The sequence below is a fragment of the Schistosoma haematobium genome, chromosome ZW (assembly GCF_000699445.3).
Source record: "Schistosoma haematobium chromosome ZW, whole genome shotgun sequence".
Classification (NCBI taxonomy): Eukaryota; Metazoa; Platyhelminthes; class Trematoda; order Strigeidida; family Schistosomatidae; genus Schistosoma; species Schistosoma haematobium.
The window spans coordinates 87,780,589-87,791,253 of NC_067195.1; the positions used below are offsets into that span (position 1 = coordinate 87,780,589).

The 10,665-nt window shown below is 39.6% G+C and overlaps 2 protein-coding genes across 4 annotated transcripts in view; one reads left to right on the forward strand and one right to left on the reverse strand.

Annotated features, from left to right (window-relative positions):
* Positions 1–10,665, reverse strand: part of GTF2H2 (General transcription factor IIH subunit 2) — an 85,793-nt gene that overhangs the window by 40,937 nt on the left and 34,191 nt on the right. For all 3 annotated transcript variants that reach the window (XM_051212619.1, XM_051212620.1, XM_051212621.1), the window contains 2 exons: positions 2,198–2,333; positions 607–693 (listed from right to left, as the gene is read on the reverse strand). In XM_051212619.1, coding sequence (XP_051072809.1) covers positions 607–693; positions 2,198–2,333 — 223 coding nt within the window. The remainder of the gene's footprint in view (positions 1–606; positions 694–2,197; positions 2,334–10,665) is intronic.
* On the forward strand, positions 4,327–5,990 carry MS3_00004672 (uncharacterized protein). The gene has a single exon (XM_051212622.1). It carries the CDS (start codon positions 4,705–4,707, stop codon positions 5,590–5,592), a length of 888 nt encoding a protein of 295 aa, XP_051072812.1. The 5' UTR covers positions 4,327–4,704; the 3' UTR covers positions 5,593–5,990.

Sequence of the window (10,665 nt, forward strand, 5' to 3'; positions counted from 1 at the left end):
TACAATCAAAACATTTTCATTTCCTTATTGACTGGGTGAACATTCAATAGATGACGTCAACAATATACTCAGCTATGTGATGATCTACCTTGTTCTACTGTAGAATAAAAAGGTATACGTGTACATAGCTGATCATCGACTAACTGGATTTGGCTTAGGAAGGTTATCATAAAATACATGAGCATTGTTGTAAACAGATAGAAACCCGTATGAAATAGTTGTGCAGTGCAAATTCGCGTTAAAAAATTATCCTAAAGTTATTTGTGTTTTGTAAGTAGTATTCATCCCAAACTAATCTCATCTTGAGTACAATTAAAAACCAAGTAGCACTGGACCATTGTTACATCCTAGCATGAGGTTCCCAAGTAGTCCTTACGCCAGGAGCTTCAAGTCTCATCTAAAACACCTGATCATTAGAACTATTGAGTTAACATTTAATGGTATAATCTCATATTTAATCAGTTCAAAATATAGCACAACGTTTATCTAATTCCGTCGGTAACAACAGTTTCACTTCAAACATATTTGAACTCCCCCCCTCCATTGGTTTTTCATCGTTTAGTTTTTTTTTCCCTCAAACTAGGCATTGAAAATATGGTCACTCACCTTTACAGTACATATTAAACGATTCGGTTTCAAATCTTGTTCATTCATTGCTTGTGATAGATCAATAATGAGAAATAAATGCCTCATCTAGAAATAAAAACGAAAAGAATTCAAATGTAAAAAAATTGAATAAACTGATACTACATATGAGTAGTTAATAGTAGAACAATTTAGAAGGTATACTTTATTTTGTTATCCTGTCTGAAGCCTACTATTTAGTGACAACTTCATCAATACATAAAGGTTCGCTTCTACTACAGTCATGTCATTACGTTTTTAACCAACCAGTATTTAGTTAAAATATACAATTCATTGGTTGGCATTTTATTAACACATGGATTTCTTATTCTAAATACTTTATGGTTACTATTGCTTTTTGACAATACAACTCATTAATCGAATAGAGGCTCAAGATTTCAATGTCAAGTTATGAAGCGAGTAACAGGGTTGGTTATACTATATAGGACATTGAACTCGAAATGCGTACCATGTGTTTATTGAGAGTTGATTGTTTCAACTATTTAGTTGATATTCCAGGTTGTCGCAGAAAACATCTGCTTCGAAAATATTATTATTATCAGATTAATTCCGTAAGTTTAAAGTCAATGGTCCGTTTACGAGAACTGAAATGAACCATCTCTTTTGTTCTGTGTGCAATTATAATGCTTTGTAGCGAGAATAACTAAACAAAATCAATTTGAGGATTAACGTTTGAATTCTGTGATACGATTCAATAAAGATAATATATGGACATATTAGAGTCTTGTATCAGGAAGAAAAAACAACCTCCATGGTTAATTTTTGAGTCAGTCAGTCAGTAGCAACGAAGAACTTCGTACGTACGTACATCAGTTCGAGTTGCCATACCATATTAGCACACAGATACAATTATCGATTCAAATCCCGTAGTGGTAGAGGTAGTAAGAGTATAAGCAGTAATCGAAAACATTAGGGTTTGAAGATGTTATTCAAAGAGTATAATTCAGTGAAATAAACTTGGAAAGAAAATAAGGGACAAGAAGAATTCAGAAGATTAGAATTTGGGAGAACACAAAGAGTGGATGCACCTGGGCCATTGCAAACGATTTTGATCCGTATCATTCAAGGTCTCTAATCATCGATTGCTATCGTCTCGCGGATCCCGACCAGATACTTTACATCTACCAACATGTCTCAGTTCACTTGTCAGTGACTTCATGCATTTGTGCCATGTTTTGGTCTGGCCGCCCCTAGCTTTCTTCCAACCTTCTCCTACACCATAAAACGTGGCTCGTCGGGGTAGTCGGTGGTTGAGCATACGTAACACATTATTCACTTCAATATCTGTAAATGATATCCAAAATATTGTGCACAATTGATCAGTAGTAATACAAACTTTGAATGGTTGTGTTTGAAACTATGTACAGATAAAGGAATGGATTAATAGGAAGAGTAAACTTCTTCGAATGTATCTATTTCAATGAATATATGATTATGTTAGTGTACTATATGAGAAATTTCTTGGTTTCAGCGAACTCAATCACTCTTTAATAATAGTTTCTTAATTTTATACACACACACATAGATAGAGAGAGAGAGAAAAAAAACTAACCATTCCTAATCGTACAAATCCAGTAGATCCAACACCAATACGTCTGCGTTTTTTTCTTATTTGTGTATGTGCATCGTGTATTAACTGTTCCAGTGTTGTCACCAAACGTCCTGACTCATCTTCACGAATAGCACTCCTTTTAATAATATTAGTAATAATAATAATAATAATACTGTTACTTAGTAGATTGGACTACTTTACAAGCGAAAACCAACAACTTATTGATAGATAATAACTAGTATGCATGGTTCAAGACAAATAGATTAAAGAATACAAGATCGTAGATACAGACAATTATCTTCTGATTTAATGAATTGTTGAACGATTTAAAAATCAAAAATTAAAAGCTAAGTAGAATCAATTCTGTCCATTATTTTGATTTCTAAAATAACACAGTAAAGCTAATTATAGTTCTTGTCTATATGCTAAAGCGGTCATGGGATAGTACAAAAATTTTACTAGTAACGGTAACCGTATATTACTATCTAATTCAATTATTTGCACGAACTTTACACTTTTTTAGCTGAATCCCACTACTCTTAGTTCGCTGATTTTCTTTAGGCTTAAAAATCATTCTTTAATTAACATACATAATGAGTTGTACCATTCCAACTTGTTCTTCTTACACTTTGTCTTCTTCCTGTATTGACAACTAATTGTTAAAGTGTGGTGTGTCAGCTGCTGGTATCGATTTCGCAATAAAACTATTCGTTTTAGAATAGATCAATCGTTCTTTTATTCGCAAGTATTGTAGGTTAACCAGAAACCCTAATAAACAGTCGTTTTTACCAAAACTTAACAATATTAAAGATCTACCAATTGATATTAGTATACGATAAATTCATGGACTGTATACACATATACAACAATAAACTTGCCTACTAATTCAATATGTTTATAAAACATCGTTTTATCAATCTGCTTCTATGAAAAGCAGGGAACTTGAACCTAGAAATACTAAACGACCGTTTCGTCCCATTATGAGACTCTTCAATAGTGCACATCTACAACATCACGACCGAGAATTCAACTCCAAGAACAAAGGTGCAATCAAACACACATTAGTACTAAATAAATTGTTGATTATTATCATCACTTCAATACTGAATATCCAAAACCATTCAATCTGGTTATATAAGTTAATTACGAGCTATTATACTCGTATACCTCATTAACAAAGGACATTAGGTTAACATAAACAAAGACATTTAATTTTTCACTGAAAATTTGATCAACTTTTTCAACAGATATTAACAAATCCGTTGATTCTATAGCTACATGTTCAAAATCGTTCATTCATTTATTAATACCTTGTTTTTATTTATTCGAACACATAAATATTGGTACAAAGGGGCACCGAATACATATGTGCCATACAAGTCACTTGATCTGTGTGTGGGCTGTGATACTGCCCGGATGCCCAGACTGAAGCAGGTATTTCCCTTAGGGTGCTACAACCAGAACCTTCGACGAAAAAGTTTGATTCACAAGGTAGTGAAGCAACGTTAGAAGATACAGTCCCATAGTAGCCGGTGACCAACAATACGTTCATACGCTATGTTCACCATTAGTTTGGAATCAGGATTTTTCAAACCTTTAGGTAGACATTCGCTTTTCATCCTCTCAATTTCGTAAACAACACTCTCACCACGAGAAGGCAGTGAGTAGAACTTCACTGGAAGTTGCTATGCGAGATCATTTAGAGAGAGAGAGAGAGAAAGAGAGAGAGAGAGAGAGAGCTGATTCTACCCACCCTTGACGGAACATTAAAATTACTCCATACACCTTTTAATTACTATTTTAATTTTTAATTATCATTTTTGTTATATCCGAGTGGAGATTAAGTTACAGGTAACTTCCGAGGACTATTCATGGACTAATATTCTTATTGTATAACTACTCAACAATTACACTATGTATATTTATATCCCTCTTATGACAAGCTTTATTTTGGCCTATAATTTATTATTGTACGATTTACGGTTCTTAAGTTATGTTCAGTTTATTAACTAATGCCTCCCACATTCACAGCCACTTTTTGGCTTATTTGTGTACAAATATTATTTCCTATTTATGGTACGTTGCGGTCTGTGTGATTGATATATAAACCAAGTATGCCTGAAATAAACGATCTGCTCTGGTTCGGAAGCTGGTATCTTATTCTGGACTCAAGTGGAAGGGCTCGTAGGACATAGGACCAATAAGGACACTAAACTGCCCACACCGGTTAAACGTCATTGGTTGGCCTAGTGCGAAGATTCGTATAAGTCGTATTCGGATTGGTAGATAAGTCGTGTGATCGAAAAGTCAGACATCCAAGGACATAACAATTGGCGACGGGGTGGATAAAAGTTTTGAACCCTCAACTTCAAGGTCATAACAATTGGCGACGGGGATTTTGGCAACAAAGAAATAATAATAATACAAGTGGTGACTCAGATTTTGGAAATAAATTAGCTGTATAATTGCCGGTGATTTTTGGAGCTAATATTATTGGCAAAAAAAAAATGTCGATTTCTTTCGAACAGTTGCGGTTAATATTACAGCACCAGCAGAAGATGTTTGCCTTGCAACAAGAGCTATTTATAACAGTTTTGGGCAGACTTTGCATTCAAGCAGAAAATAAGAAATCTATATATCATGCAGATAATGGTGCAGTAATGGACATTTCAGAAGCATATCCTGTGCAGGATTCAAATCCCTCTATACCAGAAGGGAAACGTAATATTGGTAACGTGTCCAGCTCAGAGCAAGAAAATATTGTGCTAAATGCACATGAAGTTGTGACAATACCAGATGATCAGGAGCCAGATCCTGTAGATGATGCCCAGAGTCCAGAATCAAATGAAACACTACTGGTACTGTCTAGCTGCGAAAATAAACGTCAGCTCGAACAAAATTGTGGTCCACGTGCTATTAGTCGAGAAAGCTATGGTGACTCGTATTCAGAAAATAACTGGAGCAACACGATGAACCAAATTGTACCAGATGTTACTCAAAATCATCGGAAGACAGAATTTTATATTGAGTCAACTTATCCCATTTCTAATGACAGTGTGCCAGATATTGATTCTCAGAATAATGCATATGATTTTGATGAAACTTCTTATAACAATGAGGGAAATATGTCAGCTGAGTCGAATGATGGCCAAAAATCTAATTTAATTCTGTTAGACGTTGACTTTCTTAATGACTCGTTATCTGCTAACGAGATTCATAATGAATTTGAAAATAATGAACTCAGATCAAAGGTCGTTCATCATCATCTAGTCATTTTTAGTGGATTCTCCAGTCAATACAAGAAACATGGTTTAAATAAAGTCCTACTAGTTGTAATTTGGAGCCATAAGGACCCAACATTATTTCGAGGAGGAGGAGAATGTCGAGGAATTTAAAGTCACATATAATTCTTTTTTTTAATCAGAATCTAAAGTTGGAATTTTCAAAAAAAAAAAAGGGGGGGTGTTATATCCGAGTGGAGATTAAGTTACAGGTAACTTCCGAGGACTATTCATGGACTAATATTCTTATTGTATAACTACTCAACAATTACACTATGTATATTTATATCCCTCTTATGACAAGCTTTATTTTGGCCTATAATTTATTATTGTACGATTTACGGTTCTTAAGTTATGTTCAGTTTATTAACTAATGCCTCCCACATTCACAGCCACTTTTTGGCTTATTTGTGTACAAATATTATTTCCTATTTATGGTACGTTGCGGTCTGTGTGATTGATATATAAACCAAGTATGCCTGAAATAAACGATCTGGTCTGATCTGCTCTGATTCGGAAGCTGGTATCTTGTTCTGGACTCAAGTGGAAGGGCTCGTAGGACATAGGACCAATAAGGACACTAAACTGCCCACACCGGTTAAACGTCATTGGTTGGCCTAGTGCGAAGATTCGTATAATTCGTATCCGGATTGGTCGATAGGTCGCGTGGTAGCAAAACAAGACATCCAAGGTCATAACAATTGGCGACGGGGTGGATAAAAGTTTTGAACCCTCAACTTCAAGGTCATAACAATTTTTATAAACACTTTCACAATTTGTAATGTTATTATCTAGAACACCACCGAAGAATATACCTACTGACGTATAAATGACAAATAAGATTGACTCCACGAGGAGTTCCCTTTTCGAAGAATCGATTCTCGATTCTGTATAATCGCAAAACATACTCAATAATAAACAACAATAATATATTTCAATAGTTGAGATTATGAGTCAATTGAAGCTTGACCACCATGGAAAACCTAGAAGTACTGAGCAGCCGTTTCGTCCTATCATTTTCAATAACTTGTTATCATGGTTTTATAGTTATAAATTTATTTATTTGGACACATGAATATTGGTACAAGAGAGCGCCAATATATATGCGCCACACAAAACAATGAAAATTCGAGAAGAATACAAAGAAAGAAAAAAAAACTAAGGAGCGCAACAAAAAAAAGAGAGAACAATAACGAAGAGATTGGTGTAAGGTAATGTGCTAGTAATCAGGGAACGCAAAGGTACAATCGGAAGAAATCTTTCAGGTAAGGGAGACACAACCACTTTTTATGAAGAAAGTAAAAGAAGGTTACAGCAGGATCGCCACTGGCTTCTATTCTGAGCCATATCTGATAACGTCTCTAGCCACTGTGTAGCACCATCTCTCAGACCCCAACCAGGGAGTCGTGAAGGACCAACACAAGCCAGTCCTTTGCAGCTTTCTTCCATGCCACGACACCATGTCATGCACTGACCACCTCTCCGCTTCTTCCAACCAGTCCCAGAGTCGGCAAATAATGCACGACGTGGAATTCTCTGGGACGACATTCGGAGAACATGTCCAAGCCACCGAAGTCGGTGTTTCAAGATGGTAACACCAATTGAATTATCATCTCTGTGCCCGAACACACGATGCCGAACCTCTGCATTACTGACATGGTGTTGCCACTGAATGTCAGCAATCCTTCGGAGACAGCGATGATCGAACACAGAGAGTCGTCTAACGTCCTCAACTCGGCGAGGCCAGGTTTCACAATCATAGAGCAAAACTGCTCTCACCGACGCGTTGTAGATCCGACCTTTTACAGCCAGACTAACATCACGAAGGCGCCAAAGATGGCCCAGATTGGCATAAGCCGCTCTGGCTTTCACTATACGTGCATTGATCTCATCACTCACACCCCCACCAGCACTTATGCAGCTACCCAGATACACGAACTTCTCAACTACGTCTATCTGCTCACCATCCAGGGTGAGTACAGGATTGGAATCCTGCCAGTCTTGTAGGAGTACTTTGCACTTCGAAGGTGCAAAGCACATACCATACCTACGGACACTGATTGCCAACTGATTAAGTGCGGATTGCATGCCTTGGGCATTATCGCACAGTAAGACAATATCGTCCGCATACTCAAGGTCGAGAAGTCTTTCTCCAGGCAACAGATCCACACCACCATTACTTACATTCATCAGAGCTGTTTCCAGAATGTCGTCGATGGCAAAGTTGAAGAGGAATGGTGAGATTGGGCAACCCTGCCTAACCCCACTACTCGAATGGAACAATGGAGAGAGGTGGTTGTATGCCCTCACTCTGCCTGAGGTGTTTTTATATAGGGCTTTTAGGATGTTAATAAACTTCTCAGGCACACCCTTCTTCAATAGACAATCCCAGAGAACAGTCCTGTCCAACGAATCGAAGCCAGCCCTGATGTCAAGAAACACTATGATTGTTGGCCTTTGATAAGTATGGCGATGTTCTAACATTTGGCGGAGGGTGAAGATATGATCAATACATCCTCGACCGGAACGAAACCCAGCCTGCTCCTCGCGAGTCAATCTTTCTGGGATTTTGAACAACCTACGAAGTATGACGGAAGCCAATAGCTTGGACGCAATCGGAAGTAGACTTATCCCTCGGTAGTTGTTACAGGAACGACGTGAACCCTTTTTAAAGATAGGGACAACTATCGACTCATTCCATGACGTTGGCACACTCTCTAGTTCCCAAACCTTTGTAAACAACGTCGTCAATTCCTTAGTCAAAAAGTCACCACCATCTTTAAAAAGAGCCAGAGGTAAGTCATCTGGGCCAGGTGATTTGTAACGCTTCAAGAGTTGGAGTTCCTTGCGGACTTCCTCCTCATTTGGTGGATCAGTCGTCACCGGCCATGGAGGGCAGGACAGTCTGACCGATGTTGCCGGAGCAGCAGGCCAGTTGAATTGCCCTTCGAAAAATTCTGCCCACCGTGCAAGACGTCGATGGATGTTAGTGATTGGCATCCCATCATCCTCGCAGATTGTTTCACTCACACCAGACTTCTTGCTGCCAGTGGCTCGGATGAGCTGGAAGAGCTTCCGGTAGTTACCAGATGCAGCTGCTGCTTCCAGCTCATTAGCACGTTTCGACCACCAGGCTTCTCGGTCCTTACCCAAGCTTTGCCCAATTTCAGTACGTAACATCCTTCGTTTATGGTCAAACTCACGGTCACCCGGAGTAGACCGACGGGCTTCAATGAGTTGTAAGGAACCAGAAGAAACCCAGTGCTTAAAAGCGGGACGTTTCGCAAACCCACAACTGACTGTACCCGCCATTTTCATGGCGTCATGCAATTGCAACCAATGCTCATCTATACTTTTCGGTGGAGTGGTAGCTAGCCTAGAGGCTAGCTCGGTTCGATACTCATTTGCAACAGAAGTTGCAACCAGCTTGCTAATATCAATTCGTTGGTGGTGGTCACTTCGTTGTCCACTGAAAAGTAAGGCAAGATTGGCGCAGACCAAGGCATGGTCAGAGTCCAGATAGGTACTCCAAAAGGAGCGGCAGTCTTGTACACAACCACGCCAGCGGTAGCTGATCGCGATGTGATCAATCTGAGTCCAGGCTTGGGATGCAGAGGGAGGACGCCAGGTGGCACATCGGCGATGACTGTGCCGAAAGTTAGTGCTAGCCAGAAACAGGTTGTGGTCTGTGCACAGTTGCAGTAGACGGTCCCCGTTATCTGACCTGCGACCAACGAGTCCCCATCGGCCACCTAAACGACTCTCTTCTGTGCCTAGACGCCCGACCTGAGCATTCAAGTCTCCGGCTAGTACTACAATATCTGTCGAACGCACTTTCTGGAGAAGAACAAATAACTGGTGGTAAAACTCATCTTTGATTGCATCCGGGCTGCAATCTGTCGGAGCATAGGCGGAGATGACGAAAAGACATCGTTTCTCACGCCGATTTCTTCTCACTTTGATGGGACTCTCTGATATGACAGCACATAACCGACTGTTAATGGGGATCCAATCGACTAGTGCTGCCTCAGCTCTAGCGCTTAGTGCGACACCAACGCCAGCAAGACCAGACGAAGATGCCACAGGGTCCCCGGATAAGCGCACGTAAAACAAGCTTTTTGAAGTGACAGATGTAGAGCGAATTTGTAGTACTTCACCAGAGTCTTGAATACGGGTCTCGGATAGACAACAAACATCAATATTAAGACTTTCCAAAGACATAGCCAGCCCTATCTGTTGACCAACCTGCATAAGTGTGAGAACGTTGAAGGCAGCCAGTTTGAATGGCGCACGTGGTTTCAGAAAAACTGCTTCAGTACTCATATTCGATGGTAACATACAATTTTCAACCGGACAGTGACTCGAGAACGTTTAGATACAGTCGGATTTCCACCAAAGACGAGCCGCTGTATAAGTATAAAAGAGGGTGAATAATAATAATAATAATAATAATAATAATAATAATAATAATAATAATAATAATAATAATAATGACAATAATAGTAATAATAATAGTATTAATAATGACAATAATAGTAATGATAATTATTTGAATCGACTGATTGTTTTTCGGAGCGAGAAAAGTGGTTGCCATAGACATAGAGTTCATCGTTTGTGTGTGGGCTGTGATACTACCCGGGTGCCCAAACCGAAGCACGTGGTTATCTTAGGGGGCCACTCCCCGAGCCTTTGACCTAAAGGTCTGACCCACAAGGCAGTGGAGCATCGTGGGGAGATGTAGTCCCATGGTAGCCGGTGACCAACGATTGGTTCATACGCCATTTGTTCCCTTAGGATACTGGAGCCCATGTGGAGCATTGGTTTGGAATCCGGTTAAAGCGCCGGACATTCGCTTTTCGTCCTCTCATTTTCGTAAACAACACCCCCGCCACGAGAAGGCAATGAGTAGGACTTCCCTGGCAGAGGCTGTATACGCGCGGCCGTGTGAGAGTATTTCGAGAGGGAGAGCGGACTCACCCCACTCTCGGCCGTACCAGGGCGTTCGGGGGCTATAGTTATAAATGCGAAATTATTTCCCAGTTTGACTAGAAGTTAAGCGTTCGCACGCGAGACTGACAGATCCTGGGTTCGAATCTCTCGGGGCGGGATCATAGATGCGCACTGCTGAGGAGCCCCATACTAGGAAGAAATGGCCATCCAGTGCTTTCAGGTTTTTCATGGTGGTGG

Bases quoted from the DNA above. Each gene is read 5' to 3' on its own strand.
- MS3_00004672 (XM_051212622.1), top strand. From the start codon at position 4,705: ATGTCGATTTCTTTCGAACAGTTGCGGTTAATATTACAGCACCAGCAG.